At 39.1% G+C, this 27946-nt stretch overlaps 2 protein-coding genes and 1 long non-coding RNA gene across 3 annotated transcripts; 1 reads left to right on the top strand and 2 right to left on the bottom strand.

Moving 5' to 3' along the window:
• LOC144657354 (uncharacterized) lies at nucleotides 1-22310 on the bottom strand. Its single transcript, XM_078517701.1, has 17 exons — nucleotides 22178-22310; nucleotides 21964-22084; nucleotides 11745-11821; nucleotides 11375-11543; nucleotides 10777-10842; nucleotides 10229-10301; nucleotides 9428-9557; nucleotides 8189-8280; nucleotides 7888-7969; nucleotides 7581-7703; nucleotides 7252-7301; nucleotides 6712-6827; nucleotides 6506-6580; nucleotides 4702-4795; nucleotides 4405-4510; nucleotides 3649-3711; nucleotides 1-384 (listed from the first exon to the last, which is right to left on the bottom strand). Exons 1-17 carry the CDS (start codon nucleotides 22190-22192, stop codon nucleotides 253-255), a joined length of 1584 nt encoding a protein of 527 aa, XP_078373827.1. The 5' UTR covers nucleotides 22193-22310; the 3' UTR covers nucleotides 1-252.
• On the bottom strand, nucleotides 12244-13585 carry LOC144657373 (uncharacterized). The gene is made up of 2 exons (XM_078517724.1): nucleotides 12551-13585; nucleotides 12244-12419 (listed from the first exon to the last, which is right to left on the bottom strand). Exons 1-2 carry the CDS (start codon nucleotides 13403-13405, stop codon nucleotides 12393-12395), a joined length of 882 nt encoding a protein of 293 aa, XP_078373850.1. The 5' UTR covers nucleotides 13406-13585; the 3' UTR covers nucleotides 12244-12392.
• LOC144657382 (uncharacterized) lies at nucleotides 22260-27817 on the top strand. Its single transcript, XR_013571511.1, has 2 exons — nucleotides 22260-22469; nucleotides 27441-27817. It is a non-coding gene; the product is annotated as an uncharacterized LOC144657382 (long non-coding RNA).
• Nucleotides 27818-27946: the final 129 nt, after the last annotated feature.

Genomic DNA, 27946 nt, shown 5'->3' with positions numbered 1-27946 from the left:
TTTTGATTAATTTAACATTGTTCTCTGTTTTCTACTGTTCAATTTCTTCTTCCACTAAGGAGTTACTTCTTAAACGACAAGGGACGCATTGTCCTACTCTCCACGGTATAAGGCTCGAAGCAAATACCAACCTCGGCGTCTTAACACGGAGAAAAGTGCCTCGCGCATAACCGAGCTATGTTAACATGCCCAAAGCTCACTCAGTTCTCGGGTAGTAATACGGTCCTTGATTGCTTCAAGAACAGGTCCAAATTATCTCGGGTCATGGAACATTTCATCCATTGACGACTCATCCGGCTGGTCCACGTCTGTTGGTCCATTTACGTTCGCCTCAATTTGTTGCTTCAAACCCTCCATGTCAGTTCCTTCTACGTCAGCTATCACCTAGTAACACAAAAGAGCGATAACACTTCAATTTAAAATTGATATTGTCACCATAGATAAAATTCGTTGTTGCAATTTTTAAGGCAGATGTACAACTACTCCAAGCGATTTAGGCTATGATGAGAAAATACCATACAAAAACGATACAAAACCCTTCACAAAACCCATACTGTCAAAACCCACACAAAAACATACAAAACTCATACAGAAACATACGAAAACTATACAAAAGCCATACAAAAACCATATAAAAACCATGCACAAACCATACAAAACCACATATACAAACCATACAAAACCCATATAAAAACCATACACAAACCATACAAAACCACATATACAAACCATACAAAACCCATATAAAAACCATACACAAACCATACAAAACCCATATCAAAACCATACCAAACCGTACAAAACCCATATAACAACCATTCACAAACTTGACAAACCATACAAAACCCATATACATTAACCATATAAAATCCATACACAAACCATATAAAATCCATATAAAATCCATACACAAACCATACAAAATCCATATAAAAACCATACAAAACCCATATAAAAACCATACATAAACCATACAAAACCCATATAAAAACCACACACAAACCATATAAAATCCATACACAAACCATACAAAATCCATATAAAAACCATACAAAACCCATATAAAAACCATACACAAACCATATTAAATCCATATAAAATCCATACACAAACCATACAAAACCCATATAAAAACCATACAAAACCCATATAAAAACTATACATAAACCATATAAAAACCATACACAAACCATATAAAATCCATATAAAATCCATACACAAACCATATAAAATCCATATAAAATCCATACACAAACCATACAAAATCCATATAAAATCCATACACAAACCATATTAAATCCATATAAAATCCATACACAAACCATACAAAACCCATATAAAAACCATACAAAACCCATATAAAAACTATACATAAACCATATAAAAACCATACAGAAACCATATAAAATCCATATAAAATCCATACACAAACCATATAAAATCCATATAAAATCCATACACAAACCATACAAAATCCATATAAAATCCATACACAAACCATATTTAATCCATTTATAATATAGATAGGAGTCTACGCGCGCTCTGATTGGCTAAAAACCTATGTTTTATCAGAGTATAAAACATAGAAAAATCATGTTTTATTGTTTTTCGTCAGCTTTCCTCGAGTGCTTCGCGCGTCTTTGACTTTTCGTTGGCTATAACCACTCGTATCCAGCAAGGGCGAATGGAATAATTGTTTTTTTAAATTCCTTTTTTAAGTATAAATCCACTGGACATTTCATTTTGATGTAAACGAAGTGAGGCGGGAAAAATTGTGGCGCGGTGTTCACCGCTTGAGTTGAATGAAACTCGCAAGGAAAGCTGAGGAAAGCGAGCGAGAGAGTTTTCTTTCGAAGATTTTCTTCGACAATCTCGTCTTAAATCGTCTTTTCATACTGGAACTTGATTGTGACAGCAATTAAGGTTTACGGGAAGATCCGAAGCAATAGCTTTTCTGGAAATTATACGCGTTTTTAAGTCGAACGAAGCAAGGGACGGATGTCATCGAGACTACTAAATTATGCTGAGACGAAATTGCACTCAGAGTCGGTGAAGTTTATTGAAGTTCAAAAAGACAAGATCGAGATTGAAAGGTAACAAACTTATCTGAAATGCTTAGCCTTATTTTACGTCGAACACTGAATGAAATTGTGTCAGTTTTGTGGTCTTCCCGTAAATTATTTTCTGCTTTTCGTCTTCGTTTACTCGCTCTTGTTGTACATATTTTTAATTAAACTTTTCACTCGCGGTGTCTAAAATCTATATCATAAAGCAAATAAAGAAGCCTAAGCCATGTTTTATTCTGTCATAAAACACTCCGGGCATTTGAAGAACACTCGAGAAATGTAGAAAACATTCGCCTGCGGCTCATGTTTTCTACATTTCCCTCGTGTTCTCAATTGCCCGTCGTGTTTTATGACAGTATAAAACATGGCTTAGGCTTCTTTATTAATTATTTTGTTAAATAAAATCCATACACAAACCATACAAAACCCATATAAAAACCATACAAAACCCATATAAAAACTATACATAAACCATATAAAAACCATACACAAACCATATAAAATCCATATAAAATCCATACAGAAAACCCATATAAAAACCATACATAAACCATACAAAACCCATATAAAAACCACACACAAACCATATAAAATCCATACACAAACCATACAAAATCCATATAAAAACCATACATAAACCATATAAAATCCATACACAAACCATATAAAATCCATACACAAACCATACAAAACCCATATAAAAAACATACATAAACCATATAAAATCCATATAAAAACCATACACAAACCATATAAAATCCATACACAAACCATACACAAATCATATAAAATCCATACACAAACCATACAAAATCCATACAAAACCCATATAAAAACCATACATAAACCTAGCCTGCGTAGCTGGCGGGATTCGAGTGCGAGTGCTTGCTTTGAGACGGGCCGGCGAACGGCAAAGAGAGGGAACCGCGGAGTCGCGAGGAATTTGGAGCAAGCCGCGAGGGAAACCATATAAAATCCATACAGAAAACCCATATAAAAACCATACATAAACCATACAAAACCCATATAAAAACCACACACAAACCATATAAAATCCATACACAAACCATACAAAATCCATATAAAAACCATACATAAACCATATAAAATCCATACACAAACCATATAAAATCCATACACAAACCATACAAAACCCATATAAAAAACATACATAAACCATATAAAATCCATATAAAAACCATACACAAACCATATAAAATCCATACACAAACCATACACAAATCATATAAAATCCATACACAAACCATACAAAACCCATACATAAACCAGAACTACAAAAACTATACAGAAGACATTCGATCGTGTGGTCGACTAAACGACCGCGCAAATCCATAGACATACTCTACTGAAACGTCCCAACGACCACCTCTCTACATAAGTACAATGGACACCAACGGCTACTTCGCATTAACGGCCACTCACATGTAATAATTTCCCAGGGTGGCTATTGACATAAAAGTGGGAGCTCAGTGCCTTTCCATATCGATCGGGAATGTGCAATTCGCAAATTTAACAAGTTCGTTTTAATATAGAGAGATCATAACTAACAAATATCGAATACCTTTTCATTCCAAAAGAGTTTAAATGTGGGCAGTGAAGTGACTCTTTGTTGGTACTTTAACACCTTTTAAATAAAATAGCATGTTAATAAATAGAAGGTTAGGGAAGGAAGTAAGGATAGACATGACTTAATTTTCTCCGAGCTTAAACGCTACAACCCAGTTCACCAAATTGAAAGACGTTAATCACAGGGATTCAATTAACAAAACGAGCACCACCCCCAAGCCCTTGCTTTAAAGTAAAAGCAACCTATAAAGTTATCACAAGGCAAGCAAACTCTAATAAACTTCTAAATGCTAAGGGAAAATTAATCACGATTTTTGTAGGTTTTGGACTGTATTCCTTTGGAGACTCAACTACAGCAATTATACTACACGCCCTCGCTTTCTATGAGCGAAAGTGAACTCGACCGTACCTCGTCGGCTATTCACTCTTAGAAAACTTGGGCGCGTAGTCTAATTGTTAACTAAAAGAAAAGGCAAAGAATTGTTAAACAGAGGGAAAACAGAAGACAAAGACAGACAGTTACAAACGATTTACAACCTGCAAACAGGCGTTTTTGAAACGTTTTCAATAATGCCGTCCCATAGGTCAGCACGGAGTCCTTCATCGCTTCCAATGAGTGGGAGTGTGGACCGACTCATGGGCTTCGTGGCGTTGGTGTTATCGCTAGTAAACGCACAATAAAGCTCTTTACACAAACTGATAAAGCAACATCACTGTTCGAGGAAAAAAAATATTTGAGAGCGTCACCAACCTTCAACTCGTCGACATTCACACGTGCAAACAAAACTTGCCCGTTCATTCCATAACTGGCATTCAGGGAATCGTATGAGTCTGACACGGACCGGCACAACGAACACCTGAAAACGACGAAGTTTACTGAGCAGTCGTAACGAAAATTAAAAACAACAACAGCAACAAAAAAGCAGATTCTAGAAATTTGTAACGTTTTGTAGTTGGAAAACATCCATCAAAGGCTTTTTCAGTGTTTGTTAATAAGGAATGCAAAGAACAGTAATAACATAGACTAAAGCAAATTATTTGAACTCACCAAGGAGCGTAAAACTGAACAACAATAAGTTTGTCTTGCTCACTCAATAATTCCTGCCAATTGTCCATTTTCGTGACATTTCTTACGCTATATACTGAAATAAAACCACAACCCCCGATAATTAAGCCGCTATAAAGTTAACAAACGTTTTTTCAGCGACAATATTTAACCAATAAAAATTAAAAGTATAACCTATATAGAATAAAATTTTTTGTTTACACAGACTGAACGAGGACAACGGCGGAAATAACAAGCGAGGTAATTTTACATTTAAAATTTACATTCAAGCAGGGAGATCCTAACATCAATTAGAGTCTGTAGCAGATCTTGCGGACAAACTTACTACATGCAGACAGAACTTGACTGTTACAAAGGTATGACGACTTATGACGTCAAAGTTCGGGCGACTTCTCTTTTAGCGTTTTTTTCTACTAAATCTAACTGTATTTTTTTTATTTGTGACAAAAAACAATTTTTCACACTCAAACAAATAATAATTTTTGTTCAAATGTTGTGCACTGAGACCGGCCCTGTTCAAATTACTGCTTTTTATACTCCTACAGGGGCATTCATAAGGGGATTTTTACCGTAAGAGGTCGTTGTTTTCGTTTGGCGAGGGGTTCGCTATCTTCGGGAGTTACTAGAGGGCCGGTACCAATACCTTCGGAACTTTCAAGTGGTTGCTGTATGGAAACGTTGTGAGACGCACATAATGGAAACCACTTCAGAATAGCGCAATTACGGGCTGCTCGCCAATCTGTGTTTTGTTCTTTCGGGTTATTCTTAGGTCCCAGTCAAGATAAAATTAGCGAACAACCAAAAACAGTGGAGTTAAATTTCACACCAGAAAAAAAAAACTGAAGCGTCGAGTGACAGTTATGCAGTCCGAGAAACATCTATAATGCTGGTGGATAGACACTTTTGCAAGTCAAACTATTTGTATCTGTAGATGTTTTATCACGTATAAATAAATGATTGGTCGAGTTATCTTTTGCAGTCTGCAATATAATCTTAAAATCGAATCAAAAACTTTAAATTTACCGGAGAAATCTGGGCCTCTCAGATGAGAAACGGACAAAAATGACTTCCTAGCAGACCTATTTACAAGCCTAAACGTCTCTCGATTACCACAATAGTAAAGTTCAGTTTGATACCTCTCCTTTTAATCCAGTTTGGATCATCTGCACTCCATGACATTTTGTCTTCTTAGAATCTCTTTTTAGTTATTATTTTGAGGTTTCATTCCATTTTAAACCAGTTTGAAGGGAACAGAATTACCGGATATAGCGAGATAGAATCCATTTCATACCGTGTTACCGGGACACACAACGCAAATTTGCAGGCAACGATCTTAGCTGACGGAATCACACACTGCAGTACTTCGCGTATCATTGTTGAAGCGGCAAGCAAGTTGGCTGATGTTTACGAACACGTACCAAAGTTGGTGATGGTAGCTGGATATAGCAGCTGAAAAGATAAATCGGAACTTTTCCAATTTTTGCTTCCAGGGGAGAAAAGTCGAAAAAAAAATTGGTGTATTGGGATGTGACATCGGATTGACCGAATTCGAAGTCGGAAAATGACTGATACTTTGGGTGGAAATTCATTGCGCTCAATGTAGATTTGTGCGTCCGAGCTTTAAAGCTACGGCTGACGGAACATGTGCGGTTCTCCACCGAGCTCGAAGTGAGAACGAAGCGCCTGTGTGTTTTGTTTGCTAAGCGCACGATCAGCTTAAAAAAAAAACTACAACTCTGCTACCCTACAGGCTTTGACTGTAACATAAAAAAGAGACAAATTTTACCTGGCCCCTCCCCCTGGGTTAGCACACCCTGCTGATCTGTCCTCTGTACCACAAGTGCTGCACGTGGGGCCAAACCTACATGGGTGACAAAATCACACATTTAACAAGCACATAGCAAATCATCTACTTACACCCTCCCCCGGAGGAGGGAGCGAGGCAAAAAGGGTTCCTATTTTTGCCACGCGCCCTGTACTCTATGAATTTACCTGCTGCTTCTAAGGTGCTTTCCATGTCAGAGATTCTTCTTTGCGGAAACGATGTCATGAGGACAAAGTCATCCAAGCTTTGGCTGTCATTCGAAGGCAATTGATTTTTAACTTCCCTAAAACCAACAAATAAACCATTGATGTCAGTTTTTTTACGCATCTGATCAATTCTCTCGTTGATGGTCAATTGTATCAAAGCATTGTCAAAGTAGCTGTCGATCCATGAAATAAAGGCTACAGAATTGAGAAAATGGAACTCCTGAATAAGACAGACGCAAAAACCTAACATGACCAAGCAAGCAAGGATTTGAAGAAAGTCTTCAAATCTATACTTGCTTGCACAGGTCCACACAAGCAAGTATAGGTAGGTCCTGCACTTCACCACGACGAAAATCAGCAATGATTGTGTGAGAAATCGTATATTTTATTTACATACTTGCATTGAAGTAAAACCTGTAGGATTTACTTGATCATTGTATAGAACTTCTAGTTACTAATAATACTGGTATTAGTTTTTAAAACAAAATGCAAGTTACTCACTGATATAATGTTTGAATTGTTGAGTTGCTGGAAAGACTAAGAGATAAGACCTGAAGAACAGAGATTAGAAAAAGAACGCAAAAATTGTCAGCCAGTCAAACGCAGATACATTTGAAACACTGTTGACAAGTTCTTGAATAATTTTAAGAATTCTAAGCGAACAGATACATGTATGTTGCAGTATATCTCAAAACAATGTTTAAATAATTTTTTATCATTTCATTAACAGGGCATAAGCATTTTGCGTTTTTTCCTCCACTAGATGATTTGTCACATATAAATATAAAGTAAAGAACTTTCTAATGGCAAATTATCGACCAATGAAGTACCTGACCATCTGGCATTCTTATTCTCAAGTCCACCATTGGTGATTCACCATCACCACACTGCTGATCAGTGATGGCTTTGTTTGAAGGCTCAGCTGCATCCTCTGCAAGTTTTGCCTGTTTTGCCTGGTAAAAGATTATGGGATGCCATGTGTTTATAAATGAAATCAGACCTGTTACCTTTGCCTCATAATACATGTACGTAACACTACGTAGTCCATTTTTTATGCTTACAAGAATGCATCAGGATCTATTAAAGTCATTATTAAGTTTATACACAGAACTAGTAAGCTCAATGCCTGGTTCATACCTTTTCTAATTTTTCATCTTTCTCATCCTTCATATCTTTCAATAAATTTTCCTTATGTAGTTTCTTTCTTTGCTTTTCCAACCTACAGAAAATGGAGGCACCTTAACACTCACACACACATACAAGTTATTAAGAAGAGTAGTGCAATAAAGTAATAAATAAGGGCTGACAGGAGTCACGTGACGATACAGAAAGCACCACTAAACTAGGTTAAGAGGAGCAGTGGGACATACAGTTAAGGTTTGTGCCTGCAACCTGGACATATAAATAATTAACACCATCACATGTACTGTTTTCATACTTTGCCTCCTCAATTGCTTCCAGTCTGAGTCTTTCCTGAAACTTGTGCCTTTCATCTAATGTCTTTTGGTATCTAGACTGTACTGGTGCAGGCTGTGAAGGATGAAATATTTAATGCTTTTGTAATAGATTTATCAGTTTAAATCAGTACTTTTCCACATGTATTCATAAACCACAGTTCCACAGTTCTCCAAAAACCTGTCTAGTCTGTATATATGTATAATGTAACATTGTAAGTCTGTAAGTTCGGTAATGCATGTTGACCAACCCAGCTAATATGCTTAATTATGAGCCAGGGAAAGGTTGCAGTTGATGGTAAGTTACAAATAAAGCTGTTGTGGCTCAATTTTTTTCTTGGTTTAAAATTTTTCAAACCAGTTTGATTTTTATTTCCTTAGTTTGTTTAAGATTATGATAATGATTTTGAGACAATGAAAAATAAAAATCAACCTGGTTAGAAAAATTTTAAACCAAAGAGAAATTCAAACCACAACAAAGCCATACTTTAGTTGGGTGATTGGAAGCAAACAGAGTTATGAGTACCTATTACCTTGAGTTTTGAGCCATATTATACATGCACTTTACACACAATTTTAGGCTATTCAACTCTTTTAAACATGAATGCAGAAAAAGCATTGAGGACATGGAACCTAGTATATCAAAATGCCATTACAGCTAATTATAAATGGACTTAAATACCTGCCAAAATCTTCACTCTGAATAAAATGAAACTATAAGGCTTGAAATATATCATTCAAAGTATTACATGTAATTAATATTGTTCCATTTTATTCCAGTATCAGTCAGCATGCAGAAATCCCTTCATATCCTCACCACTGATATTCACAATTACTTTAATACAATTTGGAATCCATAATTTTGTCACGTACTGTTCTACACAATTAATTTAACCCTTATTACTGGCTGGGATGGTTTTTATTTGCAATCATACCTTTTTGGTATGCTTCGGCAGCATAACTGAGACAATTTGGTGAAGCCATGGTTCATGTTTTTGTGAGATGCAGTCAAGCCAAAATACCAATGGGCCCAATATACCACCAAAATGTACCAAAAAGGTGCAATTGTGTATTAACCATACCCAAATTTGGCCAGAAATCTGGTGATATCAGGTTCAAGACTTAATGTTGTAGGAAATCAGGGCAGTACACAAGGATTCTGATTGTCCAAATAAAATTGCAAAATTTGGTAAGGTAATACACCGTCGGTATGATGGACTTACTGAAGGTGAAGAGCTGCTAGCAAGCGACTGTTGACTGATACCCTGTGTGTTGCCATGCAGTACATCCGATGCAACATTAGTTCCCGATTGTTGTAACTTCTCTCTTGCTTTATCAGGATTCTGGTTTATCCTTGCAAGGTAAATAAAAGCTAAAAATTAACATGATTGTTAATGGCACTCAGGTAGCCGGTGCAGTTGTGTACTGTAATGGTTACAGCATTTCACTGTGGATTGAGTGGTCTAGGTTTGAGGGCTGGCCATGGACACTGCACTGTGTTCTTGAGAAGGATACTCATGCAACTCATATTAGAAGTGTTTCTCTCTACCCAGAAAAAATAAATAGGTACACTCCCAGTGAATTGACAAAATGATGAAGTTTTTTATTTATTTATTTATTTATTTTTTTTTGGGGGGGGGGGGGGGGGTTAGAAGGGGTTCATCCTGTGATGTAAATATTACACCCCATCCAGAGGAAGCAGCAATACTGATCTGACCTGAAGCCTGCCAACTCCATTTTGGAGCATAGGCCACTGACAAAGATCCTGCAATCCCCTCTGTCCTTGGCAAGGCATTCAATCTGCTTCTATCAGTGGCCCTTCGACTGGAAATGGCCCTTTGACAGGATAGTGTGTTGGGATTGAAGGGTGGCAATGGGTCTTGGTGAAGCACACTGGTGCCACCAGGTGTGCTTCATAAATGCTGAGTAATGCCCACTGTATGTACTACATGTAAATAAATGTCACTCTTTCGAAATAGGTATTCACAAGAAGATTTTGTAAAGCACTAATTCAAAACTCTTACCAATCTATAGCAGGCTGAATCCCTTTGTTTTTAGTAGCGATTAAAGCATTCTCTGCCACAGCAACATCGTAACCTTCAAGTAAAACAACATTAAGGCCCTTTACACCATACAATTTTGTGTAACAAATCTGCATCAACAAATGCCTTGCAAGTATTAATTTTGCCCATTACATGGGGCAGTTGGGACAATGAAGTACAATAAAATTATCATGAAATAATGCTGTCTTGAAATGATTCAAACTGTTTTTTTTAATTAATATGTACTTAAAAGTAAATGTAGTTTAAACCATTCAAACTTCAGCTAAAGGATAATTTTATATTAATTTCTTTACTGATCGCTATGAAGTGATTTCAAAACTACTTCTAAGAACAAGGCATTGAATCAAGCCAACGCACATCACCTTTTATTAAAATAGAGTTCTGACACAACCTCCTTGCTGTAACACTGCATTCATGTTTGATATTGCAAGGAGAAAGGGGAGAGAATTTATAAAACTTAGTTATTATTTATCAAAATAAGGCTTTCAGGAGAGTGTTTTAAAGCATACCCATTTCTTTCATGTAGGAAAGCAATGTAAGATCTGCCTTCACATCTTGATCAAACAAGCTACAGTCTGATGAAAAATCAATAACAATAATTAAGTAACATCATTTTATTATCATTTCATTAAATAGATTTAGCCAAGCCTAAAAGCGGACCTCTCTGGTAATTGACTTTGCAGTTATTTTTAACTATAAAAAAATGCGATAAAATATTTCGAAGCATATTAAGAAAGCTAAAAAGTTTGTTAAAAACGACGACGTTTCAACGTTAGGCTAACGTCATTATCAAGTCAAAATGACAATAGATGTGTTAAAATGTTAAAATTGGAAATTCGCTGTGATGATCATTTATCACTTTATCACTTTTATCACTTGTCAATCATTTCATATACATGACATCAAATGTTATAATTTTATTGTTTTGTATAGTATTTTGTGTCCACTATAAAAATGAGTTGACTGCTAAATGGGAGATGCCCCTTAACAGAGGATAGTGACTGTTTGGCATTTAGAGCAAGTAATTAAATGCAAATGGAAAATGAGGTAATTTAAATGGTCAAAAAGAGAAGCAGCATTTATTAACATGCTGATCAATATTCCCACCTTTTGCTGCATTAAGCTTGAGCATGCTGCTAGGTTGACTTGTATTTGAAGGAGCACTGGTACTGGCATGGCTTGTTTGGTTTGACGGTGAAATGCCAAGAGCTTCATCAATCAAAAGTTTGGCTCCATCTAGTTTTATAGAAGAAGGAAGAACTAAAAAGTCCCCTTCCTGGAATAAGACCAAAGAGAAGTACATGAAAATCAAATTACTACATTTATGTACGTCACTGCGTGCCTATATCAACCTCATATACTAAAACCCCTATTTTATGGACACCAGATGGAAAGTTGACTGTCCTGCAACAACAACAACAATCTACATGAAAATTAAAATCAAATACCGGGGTACATGTATTTTCAAATATTGCACCTGTTCAAATCCTGAAAACAACAAAAATGTCCTTGCTTGTTCCAGCTGCCAGATGGCTGTATTGAACTTTGGATTACCTAGTTATAGTAAGGCAGAACATTGATCAGTGAGTATTGACAACAATCAAAATTAATGTACCGGTACATGTATTTAAATAGAAACTCCGACTGCTAAAATTCTTTTTTTTAAATGTGTATTTTAGATATACAGGTATACAGTGGTTGGTCAAGGGGGCCACTGCCAAGTGTGTACAATAGGCGAGCCAGTGAGGCATGCTAGCCACATGAACCAGAATTACTGTGAATTTCACGGCCAGTCCAGTCCGTATCAGAGTTTCTTAGCTAACGTACATCTCTAAGCCATGCGTGTCTACGCAGCCCTACATTTCGTCCTACGTTTCGCTTCGAAACTCTTTTAAAAATTCGTAACTTTCTTCGCGAACTTCGCGAACTAACTAACCGCTCCCATTCTAATTACAAAGTCAAAAATACTCGTTCCCAAAATCAAAAAATGTCACGTGCATGCAAAACACGGAATTATTCAGAGTTACGTTGCCAATCGCGCCCACGTGCATTTAAGCACGAAAGACACGACAGCGGCCCCACAAACGTCAAAGTTTAAGCGTTTGTTAATCCTCGTAAGTGTCTTTCATTCCTGTCCATCTAATAGGCACAGCTTCACGATTGGACGAAGCAACTCCTTGCTTGAAGTCTTCACCTTAGCGGATCGCACCTTTGAATCTCTTCCCTCACAGTCCACTTGTTGCGAGGGACATTCTCTTCCAAAACGAGAACCAGGTCGCCCACTCTAACCTTCCTTTGGTCTCTTAACCACTTTCCTCTTTCAGTCAGACTCGGTAGATATTCATTAATCCACCTCTTCCAGAAGACGTCGGCTAGGTATTGGACCTTTCTCCACTGTTTCCTGCCCAAATGGTCTTCCATGACGAAAAGCCCTGGTGGCAACCCAGACACCTTCCTTTGCAGCAAGAAGTGATTGGGGGTCAATGCTTCCAAATCGGCAGGGTCATCTGATGCTGCTACGATTGGACGATTATTCATAATGGATTCCACTTCAGTTAGCAGTGTTCGCAACGCAAATTCACCGAGCAATCTATCTCCTGCGACAGCCTTCAGATGCTTTTTGGTAGTCTGCACTAGTCGCTCCCAGACCCCGGACATGTGAGGTGCTGCTGGGGGATGAAGGGTCCACTTGACTTCTTTTTGTTGCAATTCTTGGCAAATTTTTGCGTGGTTCCACCTATCGATGGCTTCGTTGAGTTCGCGCTCCGCGCCAACAAAGTTAGTGCCTCTATCTGATCTAATTTCCTTGGGAGGACCCCTTCGGCTAATGAACTGTCGCAAGGCCATGATGAAATCGTCAGTTTCCAGTGAGGGCACAAGTTCGAGGAAGACAGCTCGCGTGGACAGACAAGTGAAAATGCATCCCCAGCGCTTTGCTAAACCGCGGCCCCACTTAACCATTAGTGGACCGAAAAAGTCGACACCAGAGAACGTGAAGGGCGGATTGTATGGTTCTAATCTCTCTCTAGGAAGGGGAGCCATAATCTGCTTCATAGGCCTCTCGTTCAATCTGCGACACTTCACACAATTTCTAATGGTGCTCTTTGCTAAACCTCTGCCTCCGAGAATCCAGAACATTTTCCTTGTTTGAGCCAGGGTCTGCTCCTTGCCGGCATGGGCTAAACTTTCGTGGCAATGACGGACGATCAGCTGACTGATGTGATGGTTCCTTGGAAGTATTACGGGATGTCTTTCGTTATACGACAGCACTACTGCCTCCTCTAAGCGACCTCCGACACGAAGAATTCCTTCCGTCAGTACCGGTTTCAACTTTACAAGTTGGACGACGTCTTCACTTCCCTGCCGGCCTTGAGGTCTCTCAGTTCTTCTGCAAAGCTTTCAGCCTGAACCAACCGCATGAGAAACAGTGTTGCCTCTTCTAACTCTTCCGTGGTTAGTGTTCGTGTCGTTGGGGAGACTTCCCGGGACCTTAGCCAGTAGCAGAATCGCACTAGCCAAGCAACGTAACGTTGCAACTTAAACCAAGAGCTGTAGTGCGATATCATCTCGTAAACGGTCGGTTTGCTCGCGCATCGAGCATCTGAGTGAACTCTAACGTAAGGGTTTACAGTCCTGATTGAATGAATTTGTGCTTCATTTCGAACTTCAGGATCGTCATGTGGAACTTCGCCAATCTCAGTTTTGGGCCAGTTGTTCTCCGATTGCCACAAGTACTCTGGTCCTTTCCACCAGCGATGCTGACTTGATAACCTTTTAGGCTTTAAGCCACGCGAGGCGTCGTCGGCTGGGTTCAACCTTCCAGGACAGTGTCTCCATTGGTCCGGCCTGGTAATCTCACGAATTTCAGCAATTCTGTTAGCTACGTAGGTGTTGAAACGCCTTGTTTCATTAACCGGGCGGGGCCTGGGCCCGGTTCATAATCTGCCTGGGGTTTTGTTTTTGTCGTTTTTTTGTCGGTAAATCGTTCCAGAAGGAGGTCACGGTCACGCAAATTTTGATGTTTCTGGCGATTGTTCATTAAATTGATATTCAAGCGTTTGGCTCAGGGCTTGAACATTCGCGTTGCGATTTGACATGTCCAAACTAGTTTTAAATGAAAATATGAATTATTTTTCGTGTGTTTTGCAAGTGTTTTTGAGTTTATTTTTGGAATCGAAACGAAAATTGCAAACCCAGCAAAAATTTGTCAAAGCACAGGACACACGTCATCACGAAAAGGGGAATTACCTAGCGAATCTCCCAGTTAGAATTACGTGCTTCGAATCACGCGACTTCCCAAATGCTTCTGAAAGCTGTTTTTTTTTGGGGGAAATAGCAGTTAAACTTCAAGAACTTGATTTTAAAGCTTCTTTAATTTTAACCGAAATCAATTTATGCCATTCAAGTGGTTTGAGTGTAGTTTGTTTGAGATTCGGAACAATATAAAAATTTGCAAGCACAGGCAGGAATTTGTTGATGCAAGTTTATTAAAGAAAGGGATGACGTGAGTAAGAGAATTTTCGCTCACTGCTACAGTTCACGCAAACCCCGTGACTCTTGCAAACCGCGGACTTAAGTCGTCAGACGACGCTAAACGAAGAAATACAACGGGATGGCCTTAGTCTAGTCTTTATTTTGGCGTGAAATGGACTTCTCTTTAATGTCATTCAACTGGTTTGGGTTTATTTTATTCAACATCCGGAACAAAATAAATACTGCATGCGTAAGCAGAAATTTATCCGGCCAGGCATGTGGTTTAAAACAGGAGATGACGTGATAAAGAAAATTCATGTCACGCACACTCCGTGACTGACGCAAACACGGCTTGTGTGTTTCTCAAGTGACTGCTTTTCTAAAGTTTTTTTTTTTACAAAGCGGCGCCGTGCCTTTCTAGCCAAAACGCTGAAAGAAGTGGTCCAACATTAACCGCCCGGTTATAAACTACTTGAAGTTCTTGTTCTTGATGTACTGCAAGGTAGTTGGATAGGTTAACTCATCCCTGCAAACTTGATAAATCTTGGCAGATAACGTTGCAGCTTGTAACTCGAGCCTTGGGATTGAAATAGCTCTCACTGGCATCGTCTTTGATTTACCAACCAGAAACGAGCACTGAATGGACCCATCTTCATAAACGAACCGCAGATAGGAGCACATGCCGTAACCCTCGTCTGACGCGTCTGAGTACTGGTGGAGAGAGATTTCCTTTACTTCTCCTTGTAGCTGGAGATAGCATCTTGGTATTTGAACTTGCGATAAAGCTGATAATTCAGACTTCCAAAGTTCCCAGTGGGCCAGCTCAAATTCTGGGACAGGATCGTCCCAATCCAACTGCAGTTTCCACAGCCGCTGCATAATCTTCTTTGCTTCTAGCACCACTGGACAAACGAAACCCACAGGATCGTAAAGGGAACTAATAGTCGACAGGATACCTCGTTTCGTAGCTGGTTTGTCTGGCTTTAAGACTGTTTCGATATTCCACAGGACTCCCAACGCTCTCTCGATCGGCAGCTGATCCAAATCCAGGTTGAGAGTTGGCTGTGCTCGTTTATCTTCAGGTATGTTGGCTAACACCTCACGAGAATTACTTGTCCATTTAGTCAGACGAAATCCGCCCCTCTCGAGAAGAGACATCAATTCGTGCGCCAGTGAAATTGCCTTACTGGTCGTCTCCACAGCCTTCAGCAAATCGTCAACGTAGAAATCTTCTTGGACAGCCCTAACGACTTCTTCACTAAAGTCGTTCTTGTTATCTTCAGCGGTTCTTTTCAGGCAAAAGTTTACACAGCTCGGAGAATCTTTAGTGCCAAAGATGTGACGGACCATCTGGTACTCCCCAGGAGGTCTATTTAGATCGCCTTCCTCCCACCACAAGAAACGGAGAGCGTCAGCGTCTTCAGCAGGTACTTTCACTTGAAGAAACATGGATTGTATGTCTGCAACAAGAGCGATGCGTTCCTGTCTGAATCTCAGCAACACACCAAACAGACTGTTCGTTAAATCAGGCCCTCGATTCAACTGGCTGTTGAGGGAGACTCCATCATGATTTGCTGCTGCATCGAATACTACTCGAATTTTCCCCGGTTTTTGCGGGTGAAAGACACCGTGGTGCGGTAGATACCACGTCCTGGGACTTCGAGCCTCCGCCTCCACCTCGGTCAGCTTTCTAGCATAGCCTTTTACCAAAAGGTCGTCCATAAAGTCCCGGTATTTGCATAGCAACTGCTCCTCTCTGCACAACTTTCTTTTCAGAGAGCGAAGTCTAGCTTCGGCGGTCATTTTGTTGTTTGGCAACCACGGATTTTCGTACTTCCAGAGCATTCCGACCTCATAACGGCCGTCTACTAGGCGAACAGAACTGTTCAGCTTGTGTAAAGATTCTCGATCTTCGACTGACATCCCCTTCTTACTGCTACTAATGCATTCAGTGTTCTCAAATCCAAGAAACTGATTCATCTGTTGGTCCAACATCTGGCTACCATACTTTAGAAAGTTCACGTTTACTTTGTCAGATGTTATTCCAATGCTGCTGTTAAGCGGTCCCAGAATGGACCACCCCAAAAGGGTCCGGACAGCATACGGTTCTCCGGCTCTTCCAACGCGAACTTCTTCGTGTATCTGAACTTCAGGGACGTTTGCTCCTATAAGCAAGGTAACTTCTTCCTCGTCAATCTCTGGCATTGCTATCCCATTTAGGTGTTCCCATTTCGACAAGTCCTGCGGTCTGGACGAGCTCACATTGAGATTCTCAACAACCTTGACGTCGTGAATCTGAATTCGGTGGCCTTCTGAATCTTCTATTGGTAAGACTACTAGGTCCACTTTGCCTACACGCACAGTTGTCTCGCCAGTCAAGGTACACACCGCCAACGACTCGAAACTCTTTATTCTCAAACTTAGCTGGTCAGCGGTAGGTTTGGCAATAAAGGAATCCTCGCTTCCCGTGTCGAGCAACGCCCATGTGTTCACCGTTTGCCCATTCTCCCCCTCCAGTCTCACAGGTACCACTTGCAGGGCAACTTTATGCGACTTAAAGGCTGTCTGGCTGCATGCTTTGTAAGATGCAGACTTAGCAAAGTTCACCACGCTGACCGTTGCGATGCCGCTGGCAGCTTGGTCAAAGGTGGGGACACTGGATGTACCACTTTCAGCTGTCATTACGTTCGCAGACACTTTAACTTGATCATGGTTTTGACTAGGAGAACCTGAGGTTCTACCATCGCCCGTCATTACGCTGGCAGATACTTGTTCCTGGCTTTGGCAAGGGGAATCAACACAATCCGACGCAGCGTTGTGTAAGAGGACATGATGTTTCTGTGAGCACAGGTTACACTTCGATTTGAAAACACATTGAGTAACCAAATGTCCTTTCCTCAGGCAATTCAAACAAAGCCCTCTTCCTCGAACGAAAATCTTTCTTTGTCTCAGAGTTAGTTTCTTAAATTTACCGCAATCCTCCAAGTAGTGGGATTCCTGGCAGTTCATACACTTTGCTGATCGGCCTGTATTGCGTGGATCCTTCTGCTGAGGTGAACCAGATGTGAGCTGCGTTGCTAGCGTTGTCACTTTACCTTCGGCTCCAGGCGCGCTAGGCACTTTGGGATTTTTCCTGCCAGGTTTGATCGGAGCTCTGCTTGTTTCTCCAATTCGACCAAAGATTGGATCGTTTATAGCATCTGCGCGTTTCTCAATGAACTCCAACAGGTCTTTGAAACTTGGTAGTGTCCCTCGCTCACGGATCCGCTGAGCCTCGTCCCTCCATTTAGCTTGATGCGCAGTAGGAAGCTTTCCCGCCATTTTTCCCAGATTGGTGAGATTCATCTCAGACAAAGCATTCATTGCAACCAAAGTCTCATACAAGGTCCTGCTACGATCCGCAAACTCTCTTAAGCCTTCTTTGTCACTGTTCGAAATGTTTGGTCCTTCAATTAAACCATCAACGCATGCTTTCACTATCATGTGAGGCTGGCCAAAACGTACCTCAAGTAATCGCACGGCTTTCCTAACTCCACCGGGCATGCCTTCAAACCCTTCCACTGCTTTTCTCGCTTTGCCTTCGAGGAACTGCAATAAACGAGACATCTTTTGCGAATCAGACAGATTCTGAGAGTCCACCATTTGATGGAAACGTGCCTTGAATTTGAAGAACTCGCTTGGATCTCCGGAAAACTTAACTACCTCCAGTGGGGGCAAGGTCGCCCCGGTCGCAATCAAGTTCATATTGGTGACAACACTCTGAAGAATACTGTCAGTGTTTGTAACTTTCTCAGACGATCCACCATACTCCCTTTTAGGCTGAGCAAGAGGGCGGACATTGGGATCCTTAGTCGAACTTGAGATCTTTTCAGGGGGTATTGGTTTTGGGGCAAAGACGCGTGGCTAAGGCTCAGGCATATCCTTTCTTTGATCGAGATGCTGCCTTCCCTTCTCTACCTCAAGCTCAGCGAGTGGATCATCGATGCTCGACGTTTCTGAATCCAATTGCTCATAAAATCGGGTTTTTACTCGGGCTAACTTGGCCTCGTCTTCAGCGTCAGCTATTTCATTCTCCAACTGCAACATTTGCTGTTCCAATCTTCTCTCTTTTGCTCTCCTTAATTGCGCCAATCTCACTTCGGCCATTACGCTTTCAATTGCAGCGTTTTCACGTAACCTTGAACTTGAACTACGACTTGAACGCCTGGATTTCCGAGAACCGCCCGAAACAGAACTCCGTGCATCTTCCACACGATTAGAACGGTCTTTAGTAACAACTGTTTCCGTTCCTCCATTCGTAAAGTTAGTACGAGTCATGAATTGTTCGATCAGAAAACTGTATCTTTCATAAGCTCGAGCTCGATCATCAAAACGATCGCTTTCATCCGCCTTTTCTCTCTCACCAGGCAAATGCTTCATAAGTTGCTCGTGTACAAAACAATACTTTGACCATTGATCCTTCAATCGACGACTAAGCTCCATTACTTCGCCAGCATGGCGATAATCCTTGAGCACTTCGTCCAGACGGCTACAAATCTTCGTCGTCTCACCGTGATGACCAGCTTTCGATCTTTTCCAAGCCGTAATTCTTTCTGGGGGCTCCATTTGTTCCCGCATATGATCATCTTCGGCCAAAATGTGCGACTCCATTTCGCAGAAATTAAATATTCATCGGTAGAATCTCGACGAATCCACAGAGTTTCGAAGAATGTGAATTTCATGGCCAGTCCAGTCCGTATCATAGTTTTTTAGCTAACGTACATCTCTAAGCCATGCGTGTCTACGCAGCCCTACATTTCGTCCTACGTTTCGCTTCGAAACTCTCTGAAAATTCGTAACTTTCTTCGCGAACTTCGCGAACTAACTAACCGCTCCCAATCTAATTACAAAGTCAAAAATACTCGTTCCCAAAATCAAAAAATGTCACGTGCATGCAAAACACGGAATTATTCAGAGTTACGTTGCCAATCGCGCCCACGTGCATTTAAGCACGAAAGACACGACAATTACATAGTATTTACATATCCCAAAACCCTATAAAAGGCTCTGGCCTTATTCCCCACCAGGGGGAAGAACTAACGGAAGCAATAAAAGGCTAACCGTAGCTAACTGTAGGCTAACCAGAGTGCCATTTAGGTTAACCCAAGTGCTAATTGGGCCAACCAATGTACTATTTATAGGCTAACCAGAATGGTTCGCATGATTTGCATGACCAACCTCGTTCCCAGGGTCTCTCTCTCACCGCCCCCAAGAGCCCCTCTCGCTCTTGGGGGCGGTGAGAGAGAGACCCTGGGAACGAGGTTGTTGCATGACCGGTCAGTTTAAAACATGGACTGCGGACTACGGACTACGGACTGGGTATAAAACACGGACTGAGGTATAAAATGCGGACTCAAACAGCGGACTAGGTATAAAACACGGACTACAGTATAAAATGCGTACTAAGCATATAAAATGCGTTTAAAAGCGAACCACAGCTAGAAATAATGAGATCCCATCAAGGATGTATACGTGAGCATAAAATTATTATTGTTCGCGCCAAAACTGTGCGCATGACCCCATGTAGCGCAACGGCTTCATGTGACCTTTGTAATCGTTGTCTGCTCGTATTGCGTTGATGTTTGTTACCGAAGAGAGTGAATAATTCCTGTTCAAAGTTTAATGTTTCGTCGTCCGTTGAACCTCGTAGGGATTCACAACGAACAATTATGATCTTCCTCAGCAAAGTACCTTAATACAGTAAAAACAAGCTACCTTATGGTACCCCTTACAGTCAAAACAACAAAAGGGTTTTTCTCAAGAGTAAATTATTTGGTTTAGAAATTTTATTTTATTTTTTCTTCAACATCCCATCCTCGAAATGAATTATTCCTTGTTAAATGGCAGCTCAATATCGCGATTCAAAACTCCGGTTCCAAACTCAAATGTTGAGTGTATTATCGTCTGGCTTCACGCAACAGATAGGTACGAATTTGCTTATTTTCGCTACACTAACACACAGTTTTTTTCACGTTTCGCCATTCGCTTATTTCAACACTCCCGTAATACCAAAAAAGAGGCACGAAATTTCGAGTACTGAAGAGGCTAAAAAATTCTATTGGCAGAAGAAAAACATGCGGGGAAAAAACGTCTGACCCAGTTTTTTTGTCATGCAAAGTAAGGTTGTTTGTCAAATTCTCACATGACTGCCGCTTGAGGCTGGCCAGATATACAGTTGAATCCCGATAACTCGAACCTTCAAGGGAGATCGAAAAAGGTTCAAGATATCAGGAGTTCGAGTTAGCGAGGGTAATATAAGTAAAAAAAAAAAACACCTGGAGGGGAATCGGAAAAGTTCGAGTTTAGCAGGAGGTTTAAGTTATCTGTCGAGTCTCCACTGCAACTCCGATCCAAGAATTGAAGACTAAAGCGAATGAAACAAAAACAAATTTTAAGCTCCTCCGGCACAATTGGAGGGAATTTTAAGGTGTTTTGACAGTACTTTGCCGTAACCTACGAGCAGGCTTTCTGCAGGAAAAAGGCTAATTTGGTCGAGGTGAGTCAACTTTTTTATGCTTACAGTCATGCTTATGGTTATTTTTACCATCAGGTCACGTTTGCAAGCAGTTTGCATGCTTAGTCCGCATTTTATACTGTAGTCCGTATTTTATACCTAGTCCGCAGTTTGAGTCTGCCATTTATACCCCAGTCTGTGTTTTATGTTTTACACTGACCATTTGCATGACTCACAAGCCATGCGGCGAGTCAGAAATCCCTTATGCCAGGCTAACTGCAAGCTCCCTATTGTAAGCTAACTTTAGGCTAACCAGAGTACTATTTAGGCTAACAAATCTGTTATTTAGGCTAACCAGAATTGCTCACATGACTTGCTGGTGCACTTTGTCAAGACCTGCTACTGCCCTTTTGTTGAAAAATTATATAGGACTGAAGGGCCAAAAGAAATTTGCACCCACCTCCTAATAAGAGAAACATCATGTTCACCTCTTCACTTCCATACCCAGCCACCCCCTCTTCCAATACACTGTAGCTTGAGCACTTTGTTCTCAGCTGATTATTACCCGGGTTATTACTCATGCAACAAGGTCTCAAACAAATACATCATGTAATTATAGCTATATCCATATATTGCAAGAGACAGACCTTTTTCTTAATAACCACTCCCAGTCCTACGTGTACCGGTAATTGAAGACCGGTCATTGAGGCTAAGCATTAACTTAACTTACTTATTCGAATTTTTCTGTATTTGGGATTCGCTGGATCTTTCACTATGTTGTTGACATAAACTTGCATCAAAGAAAGAGCATTTTTGGCCTGATCTGTTTCGGAGACCGATCTCAAGGCCTCCTAAAATAACACAAAAATATAAAAACTCTTAACAATGCTGAAACATCCAAAAAAGCTTAAAATTAACTGACATCGTAAAGACGAAAAACTTACCAATGCAGCCTCCATTACTGAGCCCGCGTTGATTTCGGCGTCGAGTAAAGAGCATGCGTTGTCGCCTGTTTTCAGTCAAAAGAAGCAGAGATACAGGAAACGTTGTGAAGTTTTTTCGTTGAGAGGGAAAAAGCGTTTTTCTTTCTTCAAAATGGTATGAATATCGTGTATACTTGTGCCAGTATTTCTGTTTATCTGGCACAAGTTCATTCAGCCGCTGATCGACAGATGGTATGGAAAACCGAAACTCGAAAGTGGCAAAACAGATGATAAACTAAAATCAGACGAAAAGGTAAGATTCGTCACGTTCACTGAAGATATATTGGCTTTGTAAAAAGCTTTAATCTTGGCAGAAAGGCTTATAACTGTGCTTATTTCTTTTTTAGAATTTACACTGAATTCTGACTACGATTAACTAATTCTTGTGTGCAAACAACAATGCTTATACTGAAAATCATGCGTGATTGAACTACACGTAGCGACAAGTTTAATAAATTTCATCATACGTGGTTAAAGTTAAACTTAATTATGGCAATGATGTGGTAGATATTATTTATATTGGCCTTTGGAATGATTGTTGAATTCTTTAAAATCAAATCTGTTAATGAACTTTTTTATATCCTTTTCAAAACGTTTTAGTGCCCACAAATGCATGAAATAAGCAGTTTTAATAGTTGATAATAATTGCAGATAAACATACATGTACGTTTTAACACCATAAAATTTGTATTATTCTGTGATCACATGCATGTACACGTTCAGGTCCTGCTCTCATTTCATGCTCTGAAATGTCGCATAGTCTTTCAGGAAAACCCCCAAATATTTTACATTTATGGCACATTTCCAAGAGGACAAATTTAATTGCAGATTGATTCAATAATTATTAATGTTTGATAAACCCTACACTATTTTTACATGCATTGTAACCCTGATATCAGCATACAAATCATCCCTGTCAGTGCTCGACACTAACGCTAGTACACTAGCCCAGGACTAATAAAATTTCATGCTTGGCTAGTAAAAGTACGATCCTACTAGCCCATAGACTAGTGAGATTCGTGGAAAAATAAATTAACTAAAACTCTATAACTTGGGAAGTTATTCTCTAGAAACCTTCATCAGGATCTAGTTTCCATAGCTTAAGTAATTTAAACCAGATAACTAAGAGGGCTTGCGACCTACATCGCATACGGGTTTATATCGTACGATCAACTCGCAAACCTGACGCCATCTTGGAAAAGACCCTCTGTCCTCACTTCCATGACACTCAAAAGGGACCTGGGACAAAATCCACAGTCAAGAAATTCTCAACTGAGTTGGAAGATAGCATCGTTGCTGCGACTCAGTGAAGAAAAGTTGTACTTGTGTGGACTCAAACAAATATAGCGCTAAGAGATTAGCTGATTCAAACTCGTTTTTTTTAAATTTTCTTTTAAAGGGGTGGAGGTGGGGCTAGTGATTTGTCCTTGTGGGCTAGTGATTATTATTTTTTTATTTTTTTATTTTTTATTAGTGTTGATAGTATTTACAAGATTAAGTTACAATAGACCATACAGCGTACATATAACAGAAGCGTTTTACAGGATATTGAGATCAGCTACTTGAGATTATAATTTTTTCTGAACAATGCATATAACTATCATATTTAGTTACAATGAAAAAAAAACAAGTTACGACAAAAGAATTTAGTTTTTTTTTTTTTTTAAAAAAAAAGAATAATGCACAGAGAAAAAAAAAAAAAGGAAAAAATATAAAAGAAAAAAAAAAATTACAAGAGATTTCCGTATGTTTGATTGAACTTATTAAGACTGTTATTTTGTATGGCAATTTCTCTTTGTATATTAAGTTTGTCCATTAAGAGTGCGAGAAAGCTGTTGAAACATAATTTTTCTTCGTGTAAGCTTTTACAGTATATGGTGTACTTAGCAATAAGAAGCGTGTAGTTTAAATCGTACATGTGAATCTTGTTGTCAAAAATTCCATATAAAATCATAGAGTTTAATAAGGTAATATTTTCTTTAGTTTTGCTGGACCACCAATTTTGAAATAACTTCCAAAAAGCTAAAGTTGAAGGACAGTGCAAAAACATGTGATCTAAAGAATGTCTGTCAGTGAGACATTGAGGGCATATGTCATTATCCGATATTTTGGCCTTAAAAAGGCTAACCTTTGTTGGAAGAATATTATGAATAATCTTGAATTGAAACATTGATATCTTAATGTCATTTTTTATCTGGAAAGGTAATTCATAAACTCTGTTTATGTTTGCTGGATTAAAACCATACCTTAAGATTTTGCCTTCAGCGGTGGGGGGTAAAAAGGCGTTTTTTATCATAACGGAGTAGACGGTTTTGGTAGAGATTTGATTAGTTGTATTTTCATTTTCCGGCATTTGCCGGGGATTTCTTTTTATTGCTAATTTCCAATTCGACGGAATGCAATTTATCAATCCGAAATATAAAGTGAAAGGTGTTTCAAGATGAAATTTTTCGGAGAATTGATTAAAAGAAAGGAAATTACCGTCGTCTTGAAGAAGGTCTTTAATACGTAGAATATTTTTTTCGAACCAGTTTTTATAAAAAGGTGTTTTGCCTTCGATTTTTATGTTGCGGTTATTCCAAATTATTTCATTGTGTGGAGATGTAACGTTTTGAAAAGGTTGTTTTGTGCTTTGCCAATGTTTTAAGACTTCGTGATAGAAACTTGGGAGGCGGTTAAGTTGCAGGGAATTGATATCATAATTGCAGTGTGTCAGAAAAGACAGTCCTCCATAATTTTCCAACGCAATCTCGGGGATAATCTTCCAGGATGCGTCAGTTCTGGTTTGCAAACGTGGTATCCAAGCGACTTTTAAAGCTTTATTCATTATGTCAAAATCAGTCATCTTGAGTCCGCCATGTTTTTTCTCACCGATGATAGTTGATTTTTTTATCTTTGCGGGTTTTCCATCCCAAATAAAGTTGAATATTAATTTCTCGATCTCTTTGATAAATTTTTCTGGGATGACAAGAACAGAGGCGTTATAGATTAATTTAGAAAGTCCAAAAGTTTTAACAATGTTTATTTTCCCGTAAAGTGTTAAATTTCTTCTTTTCCAACTGTTAAGCGTCTTTTCTAAGTTTCGGATTTTCTCTGCAAAGTTTAACTCGTTAGTTTTATTTGTGTCATAAGAAAAGAAAATACCAAGAGCTTTTATTGGGGCCAGCGGAAGCCAAAAGGAGTTTCGGCATTATTTTTCCATTGACCAAGCCACATTCCTTCAGACTTTGTGGTGTTAATTTCTAAGCCGGAGAGGTTTTTGAACTTATCAAGTAGAGTTAGCAGGTGGTCAACAGAATCCAGGTCACATACAAAAACAGTGGTATCATCTGCATATAGAGAAACTTTAATTTCTTTCTCACCTACATTGATGCCTTTTATGGTGGTATCGTTTTTAATTGCTCTCGCGAGTATTTCTATGCCAATTACGAACAATAGTCCGGACAAGGGACAACCTTGTCTTACACCTCTTTCTACGGTGAAAAATTCTGATGCGAATCCATTATTGAGAATGCAGCTTGAAACATTGTTATAAAAAATTTTGACCCAATTTTGAATGTCAGGTCCGAAATTGAATTTTTTAAGGCAGCTGTTAATAAATTCCCATTCAATGGTATCGAAAGCTTTCTTGAAGTCTATAAAAAGGGCGATTCCAGGAATGTTGTTCTCGTCTGTGTAATTCATGATGTCAGAAATTAAACGAACATTTTCACCAATATACCGGTTTTTGATGTAACCGGTTTGATCGGGGTTAGTGATTATTTGTACTTACTAGCCAATTGCCTAGTATCCAAAAAAGTTAGTGTCGAGCACTGCCTGTTCTTTACAAATTCATTGCAGTACTTACTGAGAGTAATGTAGGGATACACTGTATAGTGCCCCTCTACGAAATCCGACCAAATAATAATTATTTGTTTTTAATTTATATATAATTTTTTTTTTCAACTTTACTCAGACGAGTACAAAAAAGCAGTATTTTTGTTTGGTTAGTTATTTGGTCAAGCAAGTTATATAGTTGCCATGTGTGCACACCTCCCATGTACCTATAGATTGAGACAGAGGTACATACATGTAAAAATACATGGTGATACTGTCTAATGAGGGACAGTGTTTTTATCCCATGTTCGTTGTGTCATGATTCAGATATAGCGAACATCTGCTAAGTGGTGTTGTTAACAAAATGTTCGTTATAGTGGAGGTGTCTGGCTGTTTTAACACATGCAACAATACAGCATAAATCAGGTTTTATCAGGCTGCTTGCCAAAATTAATGCCAACTAGTTGGTCATCTTTATATATAGTTATATGCACCCAGCAATGCATACAATGTAAGAACACTCTACTGGTTTTAATGTCAATGTTTGTAATGGCCAATAAAATGTGCAAGAAATTTAGCATTGGGAGCACAAAATGTGTTCGTTGCAAGCAGAATTTATTATGTCAGAGTTTGTTCTTCATTGAGATTGTGCAGTTTCAAAAATATCCATACCCAGCCCATGGAAGTTCACTGGAAATTCTGAGGGGATGGCGGTTCTTAAAAGCCAAAACTTTTAAAGGAAAGTATGGAGCCTAACCTTCTTTGGGAGGGGTATAGATATTTTCTGGAACAGCACAATACCAAGACAACAGTTTTCAGAGTTCTCATTAGAAGGTGGGACACGGGTACCAATACCAGGGTACACAACAGTTACAGCTGTAGTACCTGCTTACTTTCACTGAACTAAAGTCAAAATCTTTTCTGCCTGCTACTCACCGATTGGTCCCCTCCTACATACTTAAAAACTTAATGAAAACCCTGAACATGCCCTGAACAAAAGGGGTTTGTTCCAGAGTAGTGTCTATGGAATTAAATTATGTTTTATTTTCAGATCTCTTTTACTTTCCTTGTAAACAGTTTACATGTGTTCACTCCCTTTCTTTCCTGAGTACTTGATGTATTGACTACGATGACTTTTACTCACTGTTACTAATAATTATTATCTGTTAAGAAATTTTTGTATACATGTATTATTATTTTTTTAAATAGTGAAAATATGATGCTTTGAAAAAAAAAACCACAGTAGCTTATCTTATAAAGGAAATATTACACAAAATGATCCCAACTTGTAAATATTAAGTTGTTGTATATATTTTGCACAATAAGGTACCAAGCTACTAAATCTGACTGAAGTAAAAGTAGTCAGGAGTATACTTTACTTGTTTACAAGAATTTTTCTCTTACTCAGGAGTTACTACCCAATGGTGATCTAAAAGCGGATGTTTCGCCTGCTAAAGAGGTTACAGTAGATGGCCATGCAAAGTCTGAATAGGAACTTGTAATAATCAAGTGCACCTGCATATCAACTTGTCAAGTCCATCTGGGAAATCTTTGCGAATCAAGGATCATGAAGACTTTTGATAAAACCCCAATTGTGGGACAGTCAAGAGTTGGAGGTACAAAATATCTTGATTTACAAAGAAGAATGGCAGAACCAGCTCATTTTATTACCAAGAGGATGAGGACAAGTGCATGCTGAAGACACCTTAATATTTTATATCCCAAATACTGTATGCAAACCATTTTGTCAAAATTATAATTATAGAAAACTGCACTATTGAGGCATTCAGTGTCATTTATTTTTTTATTTCATAAGAAAGGTAATAATATGTAATATACATTACTGTACAGTGTCCCTCAAACAGATTGCTTTAATGGAATAAAACTAATATAATGACTACAACTTGTTTAAAA

This window comes from Oculina patagonica, chromosome 1, assembly GCF_052425735.1.
Source record: "Oculina patagonica isolate OP01 chromosome 1, crgOcupat, whole genome shotgun sequence".
Lineage (NCBI taxonomy): Eukaryota > Metazoa > Cnidaria > Anthozoa > Scleractinia > Oculinidae > Oculina > Oculina patagonica.
This window is presented reverse-complemented; position numbering and strand designations above follow the sequence as displayed.